Below are 26,454 nucleotides of genomic sequence, written 5' to 3'. Positions count from 1 at the left end.
TATGTGGGAACAAAGTCCAGTTTGAAGTCAAGCTTCTTAGCTTAATTTTTGGTTAAGTTTAACACTGCATAAATATTTCAATGCTGACTTAAAATACTTCTTTGCATTTAACCTGAGCAGAGAAATTCTTGAATAACAAACAAAAATAATAAACAGCTGCAATCAAATTGAGCCAAACAAAAAGAGAATTTTAACAATAACCCTCAAGATTGTAGCTATTAATTCAAAGTGCTGTAATCATCTCAATATTAATTATAATGTCTGTAAACTCAAAAGCAGAGAAAAAAATACACAATAACTGTCTGAAACAAGTGAAGACCAACATCAGTCATTTTCATTTTCTACCGCTTATTCCATAGTGGGTCGCGGGCGAGCTGGTGCCTATCTCCAGCAGTCTATGGGCGAGAGGCGGGGTACACCCTGGACAAGTCGCCAGTCCATCGCAGGGCAACACACAAACAACCAAGCACACACTCATTCTTACACCTAAGGGCAATTTAGAGTAACCAATTAACCTAACAGGCATGTCTTTGGACTGTGGGAGGAAGCCGGAATACCCAGTGAGAACCCACACATGCACGGGGAGAACATGCAAACTCCATGCAGAAAGACCCCTGGATGGGAATTGAACCCAGGACCTTCTTGCTGCAAGGCAACAGTGCTACCAACTGCGCCACCGTGCAGCTGCCCCTTGTTAGTTGTACTTTGAATTTGCTACTTTAAAAATGTTAATGCCATCTGCAAACAAAAACAAGTTTAGAAATATAACCATTACGAAATCATTAGGGCACACAAAACACTTTTTTCACATTTATTTAGTCCAACAAGTAAAGTGATTTAACTGAATTTTATTCCAAAGATGAAATGGAATAAATTAATGATAGCGACTGCATAACTTTAGAGAACATTCCTAGTTTCCAGCTTTCTTCGTCATCCAAGATGAGGATGATGACGAAGCTTTGGACTGGCTGCAGAGGAGCTAGAATGAAATCAAAATTCAACAATACTTTATTAATCCCAAAGGGAAATTAAATGTTGTTGTAGCTCATATTATGAGGGTTTCTTCAAAGAGCCGTTGTAGATGCTGATGGCTGTGGGCAGGAAGGATCTCCTGTAGCGCTTCATCTTACAGCAGATCTGAAGAAGCCTTTGACTGAAGACAATCTGTTGTTGTAGGACAGTCTCATGAAGAGGATGCTCAGGGTTCTCCATAATGTTCTTCATTTTATGAAGTATCCTTCTTTGCACAATGATCTCCAGAGGTTCCAGAGGAGTCCCCAGAACAGAGCCAGCCTTCTTTATCAGCTTGTTGAGCTTTTTTAAGTCCCTGGCTCTGATGCTGCTTCCCCAGCAGATGATGGCAGAAGAGATCACACTTTCCACAACAGACTTATAGAAGATATGCCGCATCTTGCTGCAAACACCAAAGGACCTAAGCTTCCTCAAGAAGTACAGTCAGCTCTGTCCCTTCTTGTAGATGGCTTCACAGTTGCATCTCCACACCATGTTTCCACACCATGCCACAAAGCGGTCCACCACCTTCCTGTACTCAGCTTCTTGTCCATCTCTGATCCACCCCACGACTGCAGAATCATCCGAGTATTTCTGCAGATGACAGGAGTCTGTCTTGTACTGGAAGTCTGAGGTGTACAGAGTGAAAAGGAATGGTGAGAGTACAGTCCCCTGTGGTGCTCCTGTGCTGCTGACTACCTGGTTAGACTCACAACCCTTCAGTCTCACAAACTGTGGTCTGTTTGTCAGGTTGTCTTTGATCCAGGAGATTGTTGAGGCCTCCACCTGAGTCTTCTGGAGTTTCTGACAAAGCAAATCAGGTTGGATTGTATTAAATGCACTGGAGAAATCAAAGAACATGATCCTCACAGTGCTGCTGGCTTTGTCCAGATGACAGTGGGTTTGTTGAAGCAGGTCTATGATGGTATCTTCAACTGCAACTCCACGGCGATAAGCAAACTGAAGGGGGTCCTGATGGTTTACTGTTTGCTTACTCAGGTGGGCCAACAGGAGTCTCTCTAGGACCTTCATGATGTGGGATGTCAGGGCAACAGGTCTATAGTCATTGAGGACTGATGGGTGAGTTTCCTTTGGTACCGGAACAAGACAGGATGTCTTCCACAACACTGGAACCTTCTTCTGGGCCAGGCTAAGATTGGAAAGGTGCTGCAAAATCCCACAGAGCTGCTCTGCAGAGGCCTTCAAGACTCTAGGGCTGACATGATCTGGACCTGCAGTCTTATTCCGATTCAGTCTCTCCAGTTGCATCTTCACTTGACTTCTTGAGACACACAGGTGGAAGGGGTAAGCAAAGGAAGCATCAGCATCTTCTGATATGATTGAGAGTAAACATGTAGAAGCAGAAGGGTCCGTGGCTGAGGTGGAAGATATCAGAAGCTACACTCACTGGCCACTTTATTAGGTACACCTTGCTAGTACCGGGTTAGACCCCCTTTTGGCTTCAGAACTGCCTTAATCCTTGTGGCATATATTCAACAAGGTACTGGAAATATTCCTCAGAAAGTTTGGTCCATATTGACATGATAGCATCACGCAGATGGTGCAGATTTGTCGGCTGCACATCCATGATGCGAATCTCCTGTTCCACCACATCCCAAAGGTGCTCTATTGGATTGAGATCTGGTGACTGTGGAGGCCATTTGAGTACAGTGAACTCATTGTCTTGTTCAAGAAACCAGTCTGAGATGATTCGTGCTTTATGACATGGCATGTTGTCCTGCTGGAAGAAACCATCAGAAGATGGGTACACTGTGGTCATAAAGGGATGGACATGGTCAACAACAATACTCAGGTAGGCTGTGGCATTGACATGATGCTCAATTGGTCCTAAGGGGCCCAAAGTGTGCCAAGAAAATATCCTCCACACCATTACACCACCACCACCAGCCTGAACGGTTGATACAAGGCAGGATGGATCTATGCTTTCATGTTGTTGACGCCAAATTCTGACCCTACCATCTGAATGTCGCAGCAGAAATCGAGACTCATCCGACCAGGCAACGTTTTTCCAATCTTCTATTGTCCAATTTTGGTGAGCGTTGTGCGAATTGTAGCCTCAGTTTCCTGTTTTTAGCTGACAGGAGTGGCACCCGGTGTGGTCTTCTGCTGCTGTAGCCCATCCACCTCAAAGTTCAACGTGTTGTGTTCAGAGATGCTCTTCTGCATGCCTTGGTTGTAACGAGTGGTTATTTGAGTTACTGTTGCCTTTCTATCAGCTCAAACCAGTCTGGCCATTCTCCTCTGACCTCTGGAATCTACAAGAGATTTGTGCCCACAGGACAGCCGCTCACTGGATATTTTCTCTTTTTAGGACCATTCTCTGTAAACCCTAGAGATGGTAGCGTGAAAATCCCAGTAGATCAGCAGTTTCTGAAATACTCAGACCAGCCCGTCTGGCACCAACAACCATGCCACCCTAACTGCAGCAGATCGTCTTGACCATGTCTACATGCCTAAATGCATTGAGTTGCTGCCTTGTGATTGGCTGATTAGAAATTTGCGTTAATGAGTAGTTGGACAGGTGTACCTAATAAAGTGGTTGGTGAGTGCATGTGTGTCTATCTGATAGAGAGTAACAGCAGGTGTCCAACCATGAATCTAAGTGTGGCTGCTGCAATCGAATCGCTCCTGTTACAGTATGTCCCACAATCAACCCAATGACCTAAACTTTGTCTCAAACTGTAGGTCATTTGTCTTTATAATGTGCGTCAGTGATGAGTCTTATCCTATCCTAACAAAAGTGAAAACATTATTTTATACTTTATCGTTATGGTGTGTATGTGAAAGCTCATCTATAAGTTATAGTAAGCAAGGTTATTCCTAACAGAACTAACCACAGATCTTCTGTGGATGGAGGCTTTCTCACATCCTTCTGTCTCTCCATGTAATCCCAGACACACTCCATGATGTTGATATCAGGGCTTTGTGGGGCCAGACCATCACTTCCAGTACGTCGTGTTCTTCTTGACGCTGAAGATAGTTCTTAATGACTTAATAAACATGCTGGTAACTGGAGTTTAGCTCATCGTGTAATTTGAGGACTGAGTATCTGAGTTATGGGTTTATGTTGTTTTATGTGGTTCCCTGTAGATTTAATTATAACACTTTAAATATGAACTGTTCTGCTGTTTGTTTGATTCTCTGCTGTTTTTCCTCAGACTGTTTCATAGAGCTTCATATTAGTGGGAAAGCTGCAGAGCAGGTCAAAATTCAATGCACTTATAATAAATTATATCTAGTCAATGTCACGTTGAGGTTTTGGGGTGAACCAAAGTGCAGACAAGAGCTTGGAAAGCGCATCATAGTAACTTCCTTGTTTATCCACAAAGTCCAAAAGAACATAACAAAAACACCGCAGGATTAAACCAGAGTCAGATCCAAACTTACATTAATACTGCAGGGATTCAAGGCAAGGATTACAGGTAGAGCACAGGGTAGTGAATGCACAGGCAGAACAGAGTGTGAACAAACAGAGGAACCAGCAGGGAACAAAGAGCACAGACCAACTAATATACAGGGAGCCGTGAGAGGAGAACAAAGGACAGATCATCAAAAAGACACAGAACAGGCGTGGCAAGGAGACAGGGAGGCTGAAGGGACAGGTGGAACTGATAAACCAATAAAGAGAAACAAAGACCTAAGCCGAACAATAGACTAAACCCAAACATAAGAAATCTAGAACAACCAAGAGGTAAATGAAACAGAGGAACTGGAATAAAAGTAAACAATAACTCAAGCTGACCAAACAGAAAGAAGAACTGGAACACTAGAAACTAAACATAAAGAACTAAGCTAGACAGAACAGAATAAAAACACAGAAAGGGAATAAAGATGAGGAGGAACACAACAAAACACCAGGAGGCAGTAGAGGGAGCAAAACAAACTAATAAACATAATAGAAACATCTAGACAAAATAAACCATCACAAGAAACCATAAAACAAAGTCCCAACGATTTTGATGTTTTGACCTAAATAAGCAGCAGGTGAAATCTTGATGTTCTGTAATTACAGTTCTGTTTTATTTCTCCTCATTTAGCTGTTAGAGAAAAAAACAAAGAGGTTTGATGAATTATTACCTTGGAGACACACACACACACATACATGTCGCATTCAAGTCACTTACATTTTAAATAAAGTTTTGGTTTTCATTGTAACTGATGTGGAGGGGAATAATGAGTGCTGGACCTCAGTATTTTTTAAAGTCTGGCTACGGCCCTCTACTGGCTGATTATCATACCTGTAAATATGACAATAATCAGATGTTATTACCATCACAAAACACGCTTTTATCAGAGAGTCCAGCATTAGAAATATTCCGGACGTCGCTGTAGAGCCTCGACCTCTCAGTTCGAATAAGACAATTCACAGTTTAGATGCTATTCCTTTTCTGATGTCAGAAACACAAATTTGTGAATGCTAGAAGCTTTATTTGTTATTCAGTCATATTTAAATACAAAGTTGATGTAGTTGAAAGGAGGGAAACAGAATGACCAAACTTGCAGGGAAACAAAAGATAGTAAATATGACTACATGGTTATTATTCTACATATCATATGACATCAGTCAAGAATTAACCTTGTAGTTAAGCAGAAGTAGATCACTAAAACATGTTTAAAATCACATAAAAAGATAAATCGGTAAAAACAAGAAACAAATCTCTTCTAGCCATTTTTGCTTTCTGTCATTTCACCTTAATATCATAATGTTCAGGTTCTTTTATTTCCAGTGTCATACAAAAGTATTAAAAAGTCCTTTGACATTTTCCAGATTTATCATGAAGCAACCAAAAAGTTCAATTTAATTTACAGGGATTTTGTGTGATAGACCAACACAGAGTAATGTGTAATAAGTTGAAGGAAAATATGGTGAGTATATATGCACTGCAAACTTTAAGCATGATTTTCCTTCCAGTTTACAAAGTGACAATATCTGAAATAGGTCAATGGGTGTGAATAATTAAACAAGGCCCTGAAGGAGCTGTGAATTAAACGATTATCCTGCTGTTGCTGCAAGTCTTCCAGATGACCAAAAGATGGCGACAAATTTCCTCTTAACCTCTGGCAATGGAAGGACAGAAAGACTTTTAAGATGAAGATAAAATTAGGAGCATGCAGAATAAACTGAGTAAGAATGAGTGTAGCTGTCCAGTTTTAACAAAGAATCTAAGAAAGAGCAGTAATCCAAAGATCAGACAGAAAGTAGACAGACAGCAGTGTAAATGGCAACAGTTTGTACGTAATGTAGTGCAGTAGATAGTTTGATTTATAATGTACTGGTTAAAAAAATAAAGATATAAGGATATTTATAGCCAAATTGAATTTCTATATTATCAACAGTATCTGATTATAAAGTGCGATGGATGATGATCACCTGTTACAGAGAGATCTGTTGTACAGGGGGATGGCAGACAGGATGAATCTTTGTAACAGATTTAGTTTTGCTAGCTGCATATTTGCAATACTTTAGCTTAAGGTCGGTGGGGTCAAACTGTAGTTTCTTCCATTTTATGTCTTATCCTGAGTCCAGGCGTCTTCTCAAAGATTTAAAAGTAGTATTTGTTTTTACTTTATACAATATTTATTTATTCAGCTGAGATTAACCCAATAAATATATGCCATTCAGCATTTTCAACAAAGTAGTTTAGAGAAACAAAAAGTACATCCTAATTGTTCTGCCTCCTAGTCGTTAAGTTCAGTAAAATATTCAATTCCATATTATTTATTTTTACTTTTACTTCCAGTCATGAGATGCATCATATTTTAATGGATGTTTTTGCCCAAACCCTCCATGGAGCTTTGGTACAGAGAGCAAGAAAACCTCCATCCATCCATAGTCTACATCAGTTTATCATTTCAGGGTCGCGGGGGGGTTGGTGCTTATCTCCAATGGTTACAGGAGACCATGAACACACAGAGTAATTTAGACCAGTTAACAGTCATGTCCAAAAACATGACTGGTAGGTCATGTGCATGTACAGGGAGAACCTGCACCTTCTATTCAGAAAGACCCTGGTCTAAAGATATGAGAGCATCAAAAAATATATAAATCATATAAATCAAAATATAACATTACCTCAGTCTGTGAGTGGAGAGGTCAGAACCTCCAACACAAGCAAAAATGGGACACTTGTGAGTGTTCCTGAATTTGTGCTGAATCTCAGTGTTTTATTATAAAAAGTATTTAAATCATGAAGGATTATTACAAAGTCTGCTTATGAAGCACATCTTCATATACCTATACAAACATATGTAAATTCATACTACAAGCCCAAACGTCAGTGAACTTCATTGGGATTTTATGTGATTGACCACCACAAAGTGCCATGTTGAGGTTAGAAAAGGACCCAAGCGCTGAGGCTGACTGACAAAAACAGAGCGCTTAATAATAAACAATAAGGAGAACTTCCAGAGGACTCACAGGAAGAGCAGAAGATGGAGAACAGGTAATGTAACAGAGAGACTAAGAACACTGAAAACACGTGAGCTCATCTACTGAGGGAAGAGTGGAGATGTCACAATTCTCAAGTGTTTTGGTTTGTTTATATAGATTATTTTGTTATGATGTTTTTCAGCATCTTCTCTGGCTTCATGTTGTTTATTGCTATTATGGTATGATTTTTTTGTTTGTGCTCTTGTGTTTAGTTTCTTAGGTTTACTCCAACCTTGAAAACTGGCTCAGAGTTTATCTGTTCTTTCTTTCTAGGTGAAACGACTAAAGGAGCTACATCCATTAACATTTACTTTTCCTTCCCATAGAAAGTACTCCTGGATCAGTGCTTCTTTGTTCTCTTTGTGTGTCTGCTCTGTTCTCTCAATCCCCCAGTCGGTCGTGGCAGATGGCTGCTCACACTGAGCCTGGTTCTGGTTCTGCTAGAGGTTTCTTCCTGTTAAAAGGGAGTTTTTCCTCTCCACTGTCGCTACATGCATGCTCAGTATGAGGGATTGCTGCAAAGTCAACACCAGTGACTGTCCACTGTCTCTACATGCTTATCTGGGAGGAGTGAATGCGGCAAGTCACTGACTGGATGCAATCTGCTGGGTTTCCTTAGATAGAAAAACTTTTTATCCAATTTGAAGAAATAACTGAACCTGACTGTTGTGAAGAGCCTTGAGACAACATGTGTGAATTGGCGCTATATAAATAAACTGAATTGAATTGAATTGTGTTCTTTGTACATCTTGAGTTATTCCTGTTAGATCTCCATTTATCTCTTCTCCTTATTCCCAGCTCATCTCTGTGTTCATTTGTCTCTGCTTCCCAGATCATTCATGTTCACTACAATCAAGCTCCATCTGTGCCTCTTAATTACGCTCATGCTCACCTGTTTTCTTTGCTATTTAGGTTCCTGGCTCCTCCTTGTTCTCCGCTGGATTGTTCAGTTCTCCTGTCCATTCCCATGCCTGTTCTGTCCATGCTTCAGGTCCGGACCTTTTCAAGACGTTTTGTATGTTTTTTGCTTTTTTATTAAAAACTTTTCTAGTCCACAGCAAGACCTTATAAACAATAATAAAGGACTCAGAAGGGATGAAAACCCAAATGAAAACAAAGACAAAGTGGAAACAAAATAATTAACAGTTTTAAAAATATTTGATAAACAACCCAAGAGTGTGTTGTGTCCTTGCTTACTCCTTTACCCCGAAACAAATTTCAGTACTACTGCCTTCAGACGTCTCTCAGTATAAATGCAGCTGTTCTGTTTCTTGCCTCGGAGGTTTGTTGGGGAACACTAGAGAACAAACAGCACCATGAAGACCAAGGAACACAGCACACAGGCCAGGAAGAAAGTTGTGGAGAAGTTTAAGAGAGATTATTAAACAATATGTCATGATCTACAGCTGGTTGTGTTTTTTGGTTCTCACTATTGGTATCAAGATTACTTTAAAGTTGTTTTTTATTGTCATTTAGGCCTTTCCATCATAGTTAATTTTGTTGTGTCAAGTTTCTTAGTTCTTTCTAGTTCTTTTCTCTGTGCATTTTGGTTTAGGCTCCTATGTTAGACTTAAGTTTTTGATTTTTAGGATCCTTTTTGTGTGCTGTTGTGTTCCCTCAGTGTTTATTTTTGTGTTTAATGGTCACCTTTCCTCAGTCCCATGCTAATGCCTGGTTCACTCGGCAGGATTTTTATGCCAATTTTGGACCCAATCTTCCCCTTCCGACCTGGCCCGATCATCTTGATGGCTCTAAAGATAATCCGATGAGATATTCCTGCTGCGTGTGGTGTTTGGGTTAAGAGTGATCTAGTCTGTTTGGAAGGACGTCGGATCACTCAAATCAGGGATATTCAATGTGTTGGATTGTCTTGACCTGATTTTCTACCATGTGGGCTGTTCCCCGAAGACAAACGAGCATCCAGCCTGTGGAATGTGATGTGTATCCATCAGATCGCTAAATGACAATATGTTGTGCTTGGTAGCACCAAACCTGTTATTTCTAAGAGTTTTTATCATCATGTGTGGGTCTCAAATTTTCAAAATTCACTGACAATTTTAAAATCATTAGATTCTCCCCCAGCTGTTCTGCTTTCACCTGGTTTCCATGTCAATAATCACACTTCCACAATATTTAACCTGTGTGGTTTTTATTGTTCACTGCTTGATTGTTCCATTGTTGTCACACTGGTTCCATTTCCTGTTTTCCTGGCACCATTTTCTGTAAGTTTCTTATTTTTCTTCAATAAATCTTCTCACCATACTAATAATAAAAAAAGGAAAGTTTTAAGCCTAACCTTAAAAGTAGACAGGGTGTCTGCCTTACGGACTAAAACTGGGAGCTGGTTCCACAGGAGAGGAGCCTGATAACTAAAGGATCTGCCTCCCATTCTACTTCTAGAGACTCTAGGAACCACCAGTAAACCTGCAGTCTGAGAACGAAGTGATTTGTTAGGAACATATTATTGGAAATATGAATCTGAGAATATTATTTAGTATTAATATTTTAATATTAATATTTTAATATTTTACCAAATAATATTCCGGTCTGTTAAGGATTGTCCTGTGAATACCAGCCCCCTTAAGGCGATGGTATTAGGACAGAATAGAAAGGTGTGAGACGAGCTCTGGCATTATTGAACAGCATAACTCTGCACACATATGGAATGAATTCACACAATTTCTTAAAATACAAGAATTTATTAACAAAGATAAGTCAACTCGAAGTCAAACACATTTCAATCAACAAACTCTTTACTATGCTAAAACAATCCAACTAAACTACCAAGCAGAATTAAAGAATAATGAAGACTAATGGGCTACGTACAATATAAACAAGTTTATTAAAGATGATTAGAAATCATGACCAAAAAGAGTGATGCAACATTACCATGCAATGTTTATCTTTGAGAACCAAGGATTATCTTGAAGAATCTGGAAGTGAAGTTAAGTTAGTTTTGGAACTAACTTAGAAAATGATCAGCAACGTTTAGACAACTATTCATAATGCAAGATCAGATTAACTATTATTTTAATAAAATTATGTTTTAAATAATGATCTGCTGAATAAAACCAACCTCCTGGATGACTAATTCTCAACGGTGTCTAATTAACTGCCTTTATTTATTTTGGGATTAAGCTTCCTTGAGCTCATCTGCCTTCAGGTCCACTAACTTTGCTTCAGCTTTCTTGGTCCTCTCCTCAGCTTTTGAGAGCTCAAGCTTTGCAGCATTCTCTCTTTGAAGGGTCATCTGATGGTCAGCCTGTAACTAAGAATATCTTTTAGCTTCCAGTTGTGATTTTTGCTGATACAACAAGGTAAACTGACAAAGAACATCTGAAATCAGAATCTCTCTAGTTGGATTTCCAATTAGGTCAAGTAATTCTTGAATCTGTTTATCACATGCAGCAAGGTCAAACTGATTTAAAGCATCCCGCTCATCTGGAGACAAATGGATGAGATCAGCAACCACCACCTTCTGCATCTCCACGTCTGCTGAATTCATAATGGAGTGTGATTCCATCATTCTGGCAGACAATACAAAACAACAACAAAGTTATGAGAATGTTGCTAAAGGCAACAACATCTAACAAATGTATGTCCAGCTATATATACATATCTGACTATACATATATTGGAAACATTTGATTGTAAAATGGGTGCACCAGTTGATCATCCAACCTGTGACTTATGACAACACTATGCTCTCAATGCATAAGCACGGACAGCGCGTTATGAGCAATGTTGTGGTTAAAACCACCCTTTAAATAAAGTTTATCTTAGCTTTAAAACATACAAAGAACCACGGAGCGTGCCGTAGCTAGCCTACTAGCGCTAAAGATCGTCAGGTTCCACAAAAAAAAACTTCATAACATAAAAACGTTTAGATCATTTCATCCTAACTGTTAATCTGTTAATCTGCCCAAACCCAACCTCTGAACCTGTTGAGGGAATGTTGTCCAAGGGCGAAGTTTGAAGAAGATATCCGTCGTGAACAAAGAGTTAGCTTCCCGCTAACTTCCTCAGTTTCTTCCGATCAGAAGGTGCGTTCGTTCTGTTGGTAGCACAGTTGGTAGCACTGTTGCCTTGCAGCAAGAAGGTCCTGGGTTTGACTCCTGGCAGGGGGTCTTTCTGCATGGAGATTGAATGTTCTCCCCGTGCATGCGTGGGTTCTCACTGGGTACTCTGGCTTCCTTCCACAGTCCAAAAACACGTGCTTTTAACTGGGGTATTTAGCAGCGAGCAGACAGACAATAAACGTAGTGGTGCTCGTTTTAAAGGCTGGCCGTTCACAAAAACCTCAAGCTCCGAGGAGAGAGAAGGAAAGCAAGAGCATTGAGGCTCCAGCATAGCAGAACCGTTCAGAAACAATTTGGAATGAAGGGAAAAAAGCTATATTTATAAACAGATTAAGTCGTGTTTTAGACTGACTACTGGTAGCGGATCTTCTTTGTGTGCTCGTGATTTTTTCCAGCCGTAGCTGGTTCTGTATGACGGCTTCATAGCAGACAGCCGTTCTTCCCTCTTCAGAATCTTTCAGTGGTACACAGTACCGGACCGTACCGGCTCACTTTCACCCTTGGTTTCTGGTTAAAACATGGTCAGAAACTGTAAACACAGGAAAGTCTATGGCTTCCAGCAGGAATATACAGGCTGCGGCTGCATGCGACAGTGGCAGCACTACCTGCAAGTTGTGGTAGGAGGTGAAGTCTCTGCAGCATGTGAGAGGTCTGTGATGACTGCAAGACTTGTAGTTTAATGGTCTGCGGTAAAAGGTTGAAACTGAATCATACACTACTGCAACAAAGTACTTTTTGTGTGCAACCAGGGTTTTGTATCTTTTTTTCCAATGTTACATTTTTCCCACCAAAGAGATACTTTTTTAGTCATTTTTTTAAACTTTTGAATTGTAAAGGATGTTTGTCTCTCTAAAGGTGGAAGTAGTTATGAAAATAAATATCTGTCATGTTGTCATTATGAGGGCAGAGTCTGACCGCTGCACAAAGCCTTCTCTAGCACATCCCAAAGATTCTCAATGGGGTTAAAGTCTGGACTGTATGGTGGCCAATCCATGTGTGAGAATGATGGCTCATGCTCCCTGAACCACTCTTTCACAATTTGAGCCCGATGAATCCTAGCGTTGTCATCCTGGAATATGCCAGTGCCATCAGGGAAGAAAAAAATCCATTGATGGAATAACCTGGTCATTCAGTATATTCAGGTAGTCAGCTGACCTCATTCTTTCAATTCAATTCAATTCAGTTTATTTATACAATTCACAACACATGTTGTCTCAAGGCACTTCACAAAAGTCAGGTAAATACATTCCAATTAATCCTAATCATTGAACAGTGCAGTCAGATTCAGTTATTTATTGAAATTGGATAAAAAGTTTTTCTATCTAAGGAAACCCAGCAGATTGCATCCAGTCAGTGACTTGCAGCATTCACTCTTCCTGGAAGAGCATGTAGAGACAGTGGACAGTCACTGGCGTTGACTTTGCAGCAATCCCTCATACTGAGCATGCATGTAGCGACAGTGGACAGTCACTGGCGTTGACTTTGCAGCAATCCCTCATACTGAGCATGCATGTAGCGACAGTGGAGAGGAAAACTCCCTTTTAACAGGAAGAAACCTCCAGTGTGAGCGGCCATCTGCCACGACCGACTGGGGGTTTGAGAGAAAAGAGCAGAGACACAAAGAGAACAAATAAGCACTGATCCAGGAGTACTTTCTATAGAAAAGAAAAGTGAAACATTAATGGTTATAGCTCCTTTAGTGGCTTCATCTTGGAGAGAAAAAAAGAAGATGAACTCTGAGCCAGTTTTTAAGTCTAGAGTATGAAAGACAGCACTTACGGTTACACCTAAAAGCCACACCTAAAGATGTAGCTTCTCTGAGGAGAAAAGAGAGAGAACATAAAGTTAGAAGCTGAAATAACAGCAAATAATGCAAAATTGGAGAGTAGTATGAGAATGTAGCAGAGAGAGTGAAAGTGGTCATTATGCCTTCCAGCAGCCTAGGCCTATAGCAGCATAACTACAGAGATAGCTCACCATAGACGGCTGTAGATAGGCACCAGCTCCACTGTGACCCTGTGTGGAGGAATAGAACTTGGATGGATGATTCTGGTGAAGGGAAGCGCTCACAGAGAAACTTGTGGACTTATCATTCATTTCTGAAATAAATCAGAGTACCGTATTTTCTGCACTTTAAGGCGCACTTAAAAACGTTTAATTTTTTTCAAAAAATGACAGTGCGCCTTGTAATCCGGAGCGCCTTATAAATGGATCAATTGGTTAATTGGTTGATCCATACTGGTTGTACACGGCGCTTTGTCAAAATGTTTCAGTACAACTGGTAAACTACAAAGCCGCACCGCTTGCAGCATTACGGCTACCGTAGTCAGGGGCGTCGCCGAAGTAATAGCGGTAAACACCTGTACTATGCTTACTCCAAGTCCAACACCACTTGTGTGTGTATAACGTTTGAATGTACTGTTGCAGGAATTGCCTGAACTATATGTGATTAGAAGCTCAGTGTGTGGGGTGTATGTTTCGTGTGTGTGTATGGAAGATGTTGACATTACTCCTCCGGACAGAGGTGGCGCTGTGTGCTGCCGTAGCTGAGAATCAAGAGTGAAGGAGTGACGTCGGTATTATTGTGTGTGTGGGGTGGGTAGAGACGGCGACCGGAGCAGCGGTGTATGAGTCTGTAAGCCCTGTGTTTTTACGTGCTGCAAAGTCATTAAAAAGAACCCCGAATCTCGTCAACAACTCAGTGTTTTGATGCTGTTTCTTCATGCTCAACTCAGCAACGTATGAGTGAGGGAGTTAACCCCGAAGAAACTAGTAACTTCGGCCCTGGAGAAAGCGTCTCCTCTGTGTCATCAGACTACGGTCAGGGGACAGAAACAGGAAAGGTTAACAGTACTAACGTTTGATTTAGTGCATCAAACTGTTTCTTTTACGTGTTTACTAAATCAGGGAAAAGTTCTCTTTCACGTTTTAACTAACGTTTGATTTCAACTTCATCTTCATAGACTCCAAAGCATTCCTAACGTGAGGTTGGCTCTATTCAATAGAATTCTATGTAGAGGAGACCTTACCATGAGAGTGAATGGAGTTATCAGAACGCTGGTTTGTAGTGTATTAATAAAGTTTGACTGACTTATCTGACTGTTTTGTTGACATTCTCTTTAGCACAGCTCCATCTAGTGGATGCATAACGCAACCCCAGTCAAACGTTTGACTGCAGTAGCTTCTATTCTATGCGCCTTATAATCCGGTGCGCCATATATGAAACAAGTTCTAAAATAGGCCATTCATTGAAGGTGCGCCTTATAATCCGGTGCGCCTTATAGTGCGGAAAATACGGTAGTTTTATGAAGCTAAACTGAAGCTTGTGTTAATAACAGTCACAGATTATGTCTTTTGCTGTTTACAGATAAGGCAAAAAGTGAACCAGCAAGACAAAGAGAAGAAATACCACTAAAGATTTCTCCTGGAACCATCTCTGATAGTAAACCCAAAGATACTCCTCTGAGACGGCGGAGTCCTGTGGTCCAACACACTGACAACCCATTGTCTGAAGACAACAGTGACAGCACCACTGGACCACCATGAGCTGCTGCTTCTGACAATAATTCAACTGATTGAGGCGGTGGGGATGTTTACATACATTATTATTATTATTTACTCTACCTCTGTTTTTTAAATCTGTTATTAGTCTATAATTGCATGTGATTATTATGAGAGTTGTTTTAAAATCATATGGACCACTGAGATGTTTTGTATTATATTAAATTGTGTGTGTTGTATTGGGCTTAACTGGTCTTTTAAAATAATTTCAGAATACGGACAGAATTTGCACAAAATGTTGGCTGCATTATTTAAATATCATGGTCTACTTCTTATGTTTCATCTGTCTTTCTTTCTAAAATGTGAAATTTCTTGTTTATTTTCAACACTGCTTAAATGAACCGCTTTTGTTATTTTTTTTGATTAAAATGTAGATAAAAACCAAAGAAAAACATTTTTGTTACATTTTGTGACTGTGAATGCCACTAATTATTTTTATTATCTCATCAAAACTATTGGAAGGAATTTAATATGGTATTTAGTATCAATTTATCTTTGAAAGTAATTATGGTTTATTAGCACTATTTATGCTAACATGCAGTCAAACATTCTACATCACTCTGCATGTAACAAATGTTATAAAGTGTTTCACTCAGTGAACTGATTTACTGGAATAAAGAAACTTTTCAATAATATTTGAATTTATTGAATGGGTCTGTATTTGGTCAAGGTTCATAACAAATTCATTTTCGAGCTACGCAGAGAAACGGCAGAATTCCTGACAGAGGAAAAACTCCACATTGCATCGTTTTGTTGACCCAGAGTGTGTTGCTAAGTTGGCATGTCCTCCAGACATATTCACCATACTGAACTGCCTCAAGCTCTCAATCCAAGGAGGCCACACATGTAACCTTGAAGCTGGTGACAAAGTCGCTGCCTTGAAGCAGAACACAGACCTCTGGAGAAGAAGGATACAAGATGGTGTAACAGACGTGTTCCCCCAACTGACTGAGTTTCTAAACAAAGAGAACTTGTCTGTTGCTATTGTGAGGAACGTTGTAGCTTCACACTAACATCACTGTGTGAGCACTTCAGCTCATCCTTCTGTGATGGGAACACTGATGCCTGGGACTGGGTCCATGATCCACTCACCAGCTGCAACAGAAAATGGCTCTGGGATTCATCTTGTGACATCCTGTTCCTTTTCCTACCACTTATCCCTGAGAATCAACTCTGACCATCTTCCCTGTCCCTGCTGATGAAAAGCAGGCCCAGACCATGATGCTACCTCCACCATGTTAGACAGTGGGGATGGTGTGTTCAGGATGATGAGCTGTGTTGCTTTTACGCCAAACATATCGTTTTGCATTGGGGCCAAACAGTTTGATTTTGGTTTCATCTGACCAGAGCACCTTCTTCCACATGTTTGGTGTGTCTCCCAGGTGGCTTGTGGCAAACTTTAAACAAGACTTTTTATGGATCTCTTTGAGAAATAGCTTTCATCTTGCCGCTCTTCCATAAAGGCCAGATTTATGCAGCATACGACTGATTGTTGTCCTATGGACAGACTCTCCCACCTCAGCTGCAGATCTCTGCAGTTCATCCAGAATGATCATGGGCCTCTTGGCTGCATCTCTGATCAATCTACTCCTTGTTCAAGATGAAAGTTTAGAGTGACGGCCGGGTCTTGGTAGATTTGCAGTGGTCTGATACTCCTTCCATGTTAATATGATTGCTTGCACAGTGCTCCTCGGGCTGTTTAAAGCTTGGGAAATCTTTTTGTATCCAAATCTGGCTTTAAACTTCTCCACAACAGTATCTCGGACCTGCCTGGTGTGTTCCTTGGTCTTCATGATGCTCTCTGCACTTTGAACAGAACCCTGAGACTATCACAGAGCAGGTGCATTTATATGGAGACTTGATTACACACAGGTGGATTCTATTTATCTTCATCAGTCATTTGGGACAACATTGGATCATTCAGAGATCCTCACTGAACTTCTGGAGTGAGTTTGCTGCACTGAAAGTAAAGAGGCCGAATAATATTGCACGCCCCACTTTTCAGTTTTTTATTTGTTAAAAAAGTTTGACACATCCAATAAATTTCATTCCACTTCACGATTGTGTCCCACTTGTTGATTCTTCACAAAAAATTAGAATTTTATATCTTTATGTTTGAAGCCTGAAATGTGGCAAGAGGTTGACCAGTTCAAGGGGTCCGAATACTTTCGCAAGGCACTGTAGCTTTATAGACCGCGACAAATGGGCGTGACCTAGCGGGCCCTGCGGCGGCCTTAACAGGTTAAAATTTATTACATAAACATGAACAAATAAATAATGGTATGATGTGAAACGTAACTTAAATAATTTTTAAATGTGTTTAGACGTCTTCTAATATATGTTGTCAAAAATGCATATGAAATTTATATTCCTATCAAACAAATTTGAGGTTTTAAGGTTGAAAAGTTTAAAATATAAATAATTCCTACAGTATCTAGGAGTGGAAAAGGCATTTATCAATGATATCAGTATGATAATTACAAGTTTACACAATGTGAAACAATGTTTCACCCTGTAGGGGGTCCCAGGCCCCCAAGAATTTGAGAACCACAGAAATAGACTAGTCTTTCTATAGTTGGTGTATGTGTAATCACATGTAAGTATCTTTGAGTTATTTTTTAATAGACAAATAGGTGTGTAAGGAGGATGGATACTTTCAGTCATTTCCACTGGATGAGGATCTTCTGACTGGTTGAAGTCTTTAAATCTTGTGACCGAGCAATAATATGGCAGTCTCTTTATGATAAAATATGCGCTTTAGAACCGCATTGTGCAATAAAAATAACGCACCCCGCCAGTTTAAGACAACTAGTTAAGAAACGGTCGGTTATTGACCATACTGGCTTGCCATATTAATACATATAAAACCCGCGCGTAACTAAACAGGAAACGCACACGCCACTTGACACAACACCTGTGAGTTCAGATAACACCTGTTAGAAAACACCTGAGACCGACAGTAATATGGACCTGCGAGCGAAGAAGACGTTTAAGGATTTTTATCTTCAGGCTTCCATAATCTGTTTGGTGTCTACGTGGAAACCTGTTGAAGGTAAACAGTAAAATTAGTTTTTAACCAACTGTCAGTGAAAACAGATTTAAGGCCTGTTATACTCGACAATCCCGAACCTCGTTTAAATTGCAGCAGTGCGTCACTTTGACATAAATCTTCAACATCTACGTCTGTGAAAACTGATTGTTGGCCTTTGGGGTTTATTTTTTTCACCGGGGATCAGTAAAGATTTAACAAAAAAATATGTACAGGTGAGAGGGACGAGCTGACAAACAAACAAGCTTGTTAACCCTAATAAAGTTCCAGTGGAAACTACATTCACCTGCCGGGGTTTTAAATGGGCAGGAGGAAGACGCTGATGGAGGTTATATTCACAGATGGGTAATAAGGCAGCAACCCGGTAGAGTTTCATATTAAATTAAGAAGTAACAAAATCTAGGATTTAATACATAATACCTCGGTTAGAAAAGTCTTTACAGTATATCGACCCGCGTATTGATCCAGTCAGCCGATGTGTTGGGCGGAGTGATTGTTTTTAACGTGCTTGAACGGATTGTTTGGATGCGTTCAGGATTCACTGGACGTCACTTTGTGGACAGGGCCCCATGATAAGAAGGTCCTGTAGAAATTAACATAAATTAAGACTGTTCTAAATGGAGGATTTAACAGGTTTGAATTTACAGAAGAAAGGGTTGGAATTTTTTTTTTAATGAAAACTATTTTTATTGCAATCGAAGAATAGTGAATTGCCTTAAAATATGAACGTTGCACTAATACCTTCCTGTTAAATCTTACCTTAAAATAAGTGACAAAGTATTTATTACTATGCAGGATATCATGTAAGACAATAAACACAAGAATTAAGCAATTTGTTAACCTTAACAGATAATTTTGGGGAAAAGCTGAACTGGAAATGGACTAAAAGGCAAATACAAAAAACTCAATCATTAAAAATGTATGAATAAATTCTAAATATTAAATTAGCAAATAAATATTTGTAACTACTAATAATATCAAGTTGTTTTGATCAAATAGATGTGTTCATATTTTAGTGATACTACTGAAAGATCCCATAATTAGTCTTGTTTTTTTTTTTTTTTAGTATATTGACCAGATATTTGGCCAAAAAAACTAAAATCCTCTTAATGTGACATTCCTTCCAAAGAGTAAAGGTTCCAGGTTAAAACATGTTTGTGCCACATTTAATGGCTGCTAGAATGATGCATTCAAATATATCTGTAAAACTCTCAATTGAAAGTCGATGACTTTCTGTTCTGCTGGTAGAAGTCCACCGATATTATCTCCATGTCAGTGAATCAGACGGTGTGTTCCCAGTTATTTTAAACCACTGGGTCTGAAGGCAGATCCTTAACGTACCCTTTAAGTCCTGGGTGTGAAATTGTCCAAACTGCAAAAACAAGAGGTTGCTGAGGAACACAAAGATGTTGCATTAAGATTCTGCACCTTACTTTCAGCTGAAATCCCTCTTCTGTTTACAGGTGGCTATGATGTGATTGGTGCATCTCAGCCAATCAGAGCTGCTCCTGGTGATGATGTCATCTTGCCATGTTGGGTCAGTCCTGAGTGGAACGCGACGAGGAAGACGGTGGCGTGGTCCAGACTGAACATAACACAGAACTCCTCAACCCAAAAATATGTTTTGTTGTACAGGGGCTTTAAATTGGACAAAGACGCGATGATGGAGTCGTACATCCGGAGGGTGTCTCTGTTGCCTGGCAACCTGAGTGTTGGAAACCTATCGCTGAAACTCACCAATGTGACGGTCAACGACAGTGGGAGCTATCAATGTTTTCTCCCAAGCCTGAAGAAATTCACTACAGTTCAATTTATTGTGGGCGAGTAAATGTTCATACTGAAGGTTTTAATTAGTTTGAATTGTTTGCTTGTTTCTGACCCAAACTTTTCCAAAACATTTTCAGATTCGTCAGCGGCTGGAAACCTGAACACTTCAGAGTACAGTGAGTTAAAAGGAAAAATCATGCAATATTTTACCCTCATTGTGAAGATTATTGTTTTTAATTGTTTTTTCAATTATTTAACTTTGTTTTCAGATTGGCTGCATGTTCTTTGGGTTCTCCTGGTTGGCATCCCTGTTAGTTTTTACCTCTTTAAAAAAAGAAAAGTGCCACATTTAATGGCTGCTAGAATGATGCATTCAAATATATCTGTAAAACTCTCAATTGAAAGTCGATGACTTTCTGTTCTGCTGGTAGAAGTCCACCGATATTATCTCCATGTCAGTGAATCAGACGGTGTGTTCCCAGTTATTTTAAACCACTGGGTCTGAAGGCAGATCCTTAACGTACCCTTTAAGTCCTGGGTGTGAAATTGTCCAAACTGCAAAAACAAGAGGTTGCTGAGGAACACAAAGATCTTGCATTAAGATTCTGCACCTTACTTTCAGCTGAAATCCCTCTTCTGTTTACAGGTGGCTATGATGTGATTGGTGCATCTCAGCCAATCAGAGCTGCTCCTGGTGATGATGTCATCTTGCCATGTTGGGTCAGTCCTGAGTGGAACGCGACGAGGAAGACGGTGGCGTGGTCCAGACTGAACATAACACAGAACTCCTCAACCCAAAAATATGTTTTGTTGTACAAGGACTTTAAATTGGACAAAGACGCGATGATGGAGTCGTACATCCGGAGGGTGTCTCTGTTGCCTGGCAACCTGAGTGTTGGAAACCTATCGCTGAAACTCACCAATGTGACGGTCAACGACAGTGGGAGCTATGAATGTTTTCTCCCAAGCCTGAAGAAATTCACTACAGTTCAATTTATTGTGGGCGAGTAAATGTTCATACTGAAGGTTTTAATTAGTTTTAATTGTTTGCTTGTTTCTGACCCAAACTTTTCCAAAACATTTTCAGATTCGTCAGCGGCTGGAAACCTGAACACTTCAGAGTACAGTGAGTTAAAAGGAAAAATCATGCAATATTTTACCCTCATTGTGAAGATTATTGTTTTTAATTGTTTTTTCAATTATTTAACTTTGTTTTCAGATTGGCTGCATGTTCTTTGGGTTCTCCTGGTTGGCATCCCTGTTAGTTTTTACCTCTTTAAAAAAAGAAAAGTAGGTCTGACAGAAATAAAACATGTTGCTCTTTCAAAGCCTTCAGATGTTCACATAAATGAAAAACTGTTATATTTGTCGATTCTTTTCAAGAGATCGAGTCGAGCAAACCTTGGTCAGACCTGTTGTGAAGGTGAGAGCTCCTCAGAGTCCTTCCTCCAGCAGGTGTCCTTTAGTCCATTGTGACTCAGCTGATGTTAAACATGTAAGTCTGACCTGAACTTTGTTTGTAGTGTTTTTATGTATCTGGGCAGTAAGGTGGGGATCTAAAAGTGGGAGCAATGAATTTATTCATTTCTTTAAAACATTGAAACTTGTTGCTTTTCTTGTATTTGTCAGCTGTAGTCTGTGTTTCCATATTTGGATGGAAATAATTCATGTTGGTTTTCCAGCCTAATGTGTTGGGAAAGGGTTCCTTTCTTAGTGAAAGCACAGTTGTTCCCCTGCTGATTTATAGGAGGTAATACATGGGTCTAAACGTCATGATGTAGTGTCTAAAATACAGAAATAAACCTCAGTTTATACTTTTTTATATACTACTACACTCTATAACATTTGTTCAGATATGAAACATATTTAACAGTTAGAACCACGTATAACTAGACCCAGGGGCGTCACTGGGTTTTAAGGACAAGGGGGGCTTAGCCCCAAGGGGATGCAGAGGATACAAACGAACGTAGCGGGCCAGCACTAAACTTCTCAAACAACTAATAAAAAGTAAGAAGTTGCTTTTCCACTTTTTTGGACAGATGTAACAGAGACACCTTCCTTTGTAAAAGTTTTAAGCAATTATTAGGTTTTTAACACAGTACAACAACAAACACAGGAAGTATGTTTACAGCATTAACAACAAGAAAAAAAATCCACATATAGTTACAGTGCCATATTTGACAAATACTTCTTATTCATTAAGAGCCCACATGTATAATGCAAAATTGTATGCAAAGAGCACTGTGTTGTCACAAAGTACATCATTTTTAAATAACATGACGACTATTGCCAGTTACTTGGTGAGTGGAAGCATCAAAGAATTGAGTCTGTTTTTAAGGGTTTCAAATCTCTCGATCACTCTGTTGTGACTCAGATGCTGAAGCAAATCTTTTTCAATTGACTGCAAGACTGTGAAGTCTCTTCTGACCCATTGTTTGACGCAGCCAGGAGTGCAGCTGACGCAGTGCACTAAAGGACCTTTCACATGAACAGCTGCTTACAGGCACTGTCAGGGCAACTTGGATTGTTGCCTTCAGAGAGGGAAACATGTCTGAATCAAGGAGATTGTCTCTTTCTGAAGGAGCTTGTGAAGTCCTTCAGTTACAGAGAGAAGTGACTGAAACATCAGTAGTGCATAGACTGTTGAGAACTTATAGAGCTTTGCTCTCAGACCAAGAGCTTTGGGGGATCTAATAGCAGAAATACATTCAAAGATGGCGGACAAAGTCTCAAGAACTGAACTTATCGCAACTGACTTTCCCAGTGGGTGTTTGAAAGTTGCACAAGCTCAACCCTTGTCAATCTAAGCCTTGTCTGAGCCTCCATGAACTTCACCAGGGAGGTGCTGAAGAAAGAGTACAAACACTCCAACAGCCTGAAAATCTCCACAGTCTGGGATGGCCTTTCATGTGTGGCACAACACCAAGTTAAGTTCATGAGCATAACAATGCACATAGATAGCTTCAGGATGGAGCCTTCTGAAATGTTTGTACACCTCCAGTGGACCCAATCATGACAGCTGCACCATCATATGTTTGTGCTACACACTTAAGCCCTGCAAGACCATTATTTTGAATCTGCTGCTGCAGCTCATTTATAATGGACTGGGCATTAAATGATTTTATCTCTGCAAGTGCTAGGAAACGTTCCTTCACTGCCTCCTCTGACACAAACAGTTAACTGCTCTGATTTTTCATCCCTTGCCTCATCTGCTACGATGGCATAGATTTTGGACTGTTCAGATACAAAGACACTATTAACTTCATGGGCACAACAGTCAATCATCTCATTCTGGGATGTTGCTGAGATATACTGAGCATTTGATGGAGGATTATGTTTTTGAAGAAAAGGATCAAATTCATTCAAAAGCTCCATGCAAGCAAGAAAATTCCCTCTGTTTATGCTTTCTCTACCTGCATCATGGCCACAAAAAGGGAGTCCCTGTCTCCCTAACATAGAAGTGACTGCAACAATTCACCTGAGATACTCTCTTCTCTCTATTATCTCACTTGCATTTGCAGATGCTATCATCTGTGCAATGTTTCCCTGAATGCTGGTTGCCTGGTAGCTTTTCCATGAAACAACAGTCCTTGTGTGTTTGGGCTATCTCATGTTTTCCAAAGATGACTAAAGCTTTCTTCCAGTTCTTGCAACCACTACTGACCAGACTATCACAAGCTATATTCTGGTTGACTGAATATTCTAACCAGTTGTGCTTTTCAAACCAGTTGTGGTGAAATCCTCGCTTCTGTGTACCAAAACTATCGAGTGGGTCGCTCTTCAGCTTCACCTGTCTGGGTCCTGTGTCTTTGTCACCTAAATTGAACCCTGTGTGGTTTTTATTGTTCACTGCTTGATTGTTCCATTGTTGTCACACTGGTTCCATTTCCTTTTTTCCTGGCACCATTTTCTGTAAGTTTCTTATTTTTCTTCAATAAATCTTCTCACCATACTAATAATAAAAAAAGGAAAGTTTTAAGCCTAACCTTAAAAGTAGACAGGGTGTCTGCCTTACGGACTAAAACTGGGAGCTGGTTCAACAGGAGAGGAGCCTGATAACTAAAGGATCTGCCTCCCATTCTATTTCTAGAGACTCTAGGAACCACCAGTAAACCTGCAGTCTGAGAACGAAGGGATTTGTTAGGAACATATTATTGGAAATATGAATCTGAGAATATTATTTAGTATTAATATTTTAATATTAATATTTTAATATTTTACCAAATAATATTCCGGTCTGTTAAGGATTGTCCTGTGAATACCAGCCCCCTTAAGGCGATGGTATTAGGACAGAATAGAAAGGTGTGAGACGAGCTCTGGCATTATTGAACAGCATAAACTCTGCACACATATGGAATGAATTCACACAATTTCTTAAAATACAAGAATTTATTAACAAAGATAAGTCAACTCGAAGTCAAACACATTTCAATCAACAAACTCTTTACTATGCTAAAACAATCCAACTAAACTACCAAGCAGAATTAAAGAATAATGAAGACTAATGGGCTACGTACAATATAAACAAGTTTATTAAAGATGATTAGAAATCATGACCAAAAAGAGTGATGCAACATTACCATGCAATGTTTATGTTTGAGAACCAAGGATTATCTTGAAGAATCTGGAAGTGAAGTTAAGTTAGTTTTGGAACTAACTTAGAAAATGATCAGCAACATTTAGACAACTATTCACAATGCAAGATCAGATTAACTATTATTTTAATAAGATAATGTTTTAAAAAATGATCTGCTGAATAAAACCAACCTCCTGGATGACTAATTCTCAACGGTGTCTAATTAACTGCCTTTATTTATTTTGGGATGAAGCTTCCTTGAGCTCATCTGCCTTCAGGTCCACTAACTTTGCTTCAGCTTTCTTGGTCCTCTCCTCAGCTTTTGAGAGCTCAAGCTTTGCAGCATTCTCTCTTTGAAGGGTCATCTGATGGTCAGCCTGTAACTAAGAATATCTTTTAGCTTCCAGTTGTGATTTTTGCTAATACAACAAGGTAAACTGACAAAGAAAATCTGAAATCAGAATCTCTCTAGTTGGATTTCCAATTAGGTCAAGTAATTCTTGAATCTGTTTATCACATGCAGCAAGGTCAAACTGATTTAAAGCATCCCGCTCATCTGGAGACTAATGGATGAGATCAGCAACCACCACCTTCTGCATCTCCACGTCTGCTGAATTCATAATGGAGTGTGATTCCATCGTTCTGGCAGACAATACAAAACAACAACAAAGTTATGAGAATGTTGCTAAAAGCAACAACATCTAACAAATGTATGTCCAGCTATATATGCATATCTGACTATACATATATTGGAAACATTTGATTGTAAAATGGGTGCACCAGTTGATCATCCAACCTGTGACTTATGACAACACTATGCTCTCAGTGTTACAATGCAACTCCTTTCTCTAAGGATATTTGTGATTTAGAGTTAATTTTTCACCTTTCTTTGGGAGAACTAGTGATTAGACACTACTCTTAACCTTTAAGGGAATTTTGTTTAAAATGCAAAGGGAAAAGAAAATTGCTACACCTCCTAATTGTAATAATTGCAATTTGACTTTTGATTCACCCCCCTTTATGGCAGGGTGATTAGTTTGAATTTGGGATTTAATCTGGCCAAAAATCCTGTTCTTTCAAACCATAAAGTTCCTGAATAGGTACATGCATCAAAATTAGGTCAGATATTGAGATTAACTGCAAAGTTAATTCGGTTTCAAATTGTGGTCTTACACAAACACAGCCTCTGGATACAGACGTGCAGCAACTGTCTGGACAGTGAGGTTAACAGAAGTTAAACCAAGTCTCAAGTTATTGCTTACACAGAAGAAACCAGACTGAGTCCGAACATCTAAAATTTTGCCTATGTAGCAGAGTTGATTGTTACTAGCATTGAGATATTGGAGTTATTAATTTTGACGAACGTCTAAAATTGTGAACTCCTGGAGTTATCACGAGTTATAATGTTCTCTTAAATATAATCAGTGACATCTGATGTTAGAACTCTGATGTTTTGAGTCCTATTGTGACCAGTGACAGCTGGTTTTAAGCTAATCACTTGGTACCTCAATAATGTGCAGTTGTGGTTTTATTAATTCACATTTATGTACAGTGCAAGCTGTTCATAATAATTTCCACCCAGGGACGCCAATATATTGGAAATATTAATCTGAGAATATTATCTAATATTTAATATTAATATTTTAATATTAATATTTTAATATTTTACCAAATAATATTCCGGTCTGTTAAGGATTGTCCTGTGAATACCAGCCCCGTTAAGGCGATGGTATTAGGACAGAATAGAAAGGTGTGAGACGGGCTCTGGCATTATTGAACAGCATAAACTCTGCACACATATGGAATGAATTCACACAATTTCTTAAAATACAAGAATTTATTAACAAAAATAAGTCAACTCGAAGTCAAACACATTTCAATCAACAAACTCTTTACTATGCTAAAACAATCCAACTAAACTACCAAGCAGAATTAAAGAATAATGAAGACTAATGGGTTA

The 26,454-nt window shown here is 39.5% G+C and overlaps 1 protein-coding gene across 1 annotated transcript in view; it reads left to right on the top strand.

Annotated features, from left to right (window-relative positions):
• The window catches only part of LOC124881030, a 208,438-nt gene that overhangs the window by 132,698 nt on the left and 49,286 nt on the right, over positions 1-26,454 (top strand). Inside the window, exons 4-7 of the mRNA XM_047386514.1 lie at positions 19,615-19,971; positions 20,056-20,094; positions 20,565-20,921; positions 21,006-21,044. Coding sequence (XP_047242470.1) covers positions 19,615-19,971; positions 20,056-20,094; positions 20,565-20,921; positions 21,006-21,044 — 792 coding nt within the window. The remainder of the gene's footprint in view (positions 1-19,614; positions 19,972-20,055; positions 20,095-20,564; positions 20,922-21,005; positions 21,045-26,454) is intronic.

Source organism: Girardinichthys multiradiatus, chromosome 14 (genome assembly GCF_021462225.1).
Source record: "Girardinichthys multiradiatus isolate DD_20200921_A chromosome 14, DD_fGirMul_XY1, whole genome shotgun sequence".
In the NCBI taxonomy this organism is placed as follows: Eukaryota; Metazoa; Chordata; class Actinopteri; order Cyprinodontiformes; family Goodeidae; genus Girardinichthys; species Girardinichthys multiradiatus.
The sequence above is the reverse complement of the archived record's forward strand: the minus strand, read 5'-3'. Positions and strand labels throughout refer to the sequence as shown.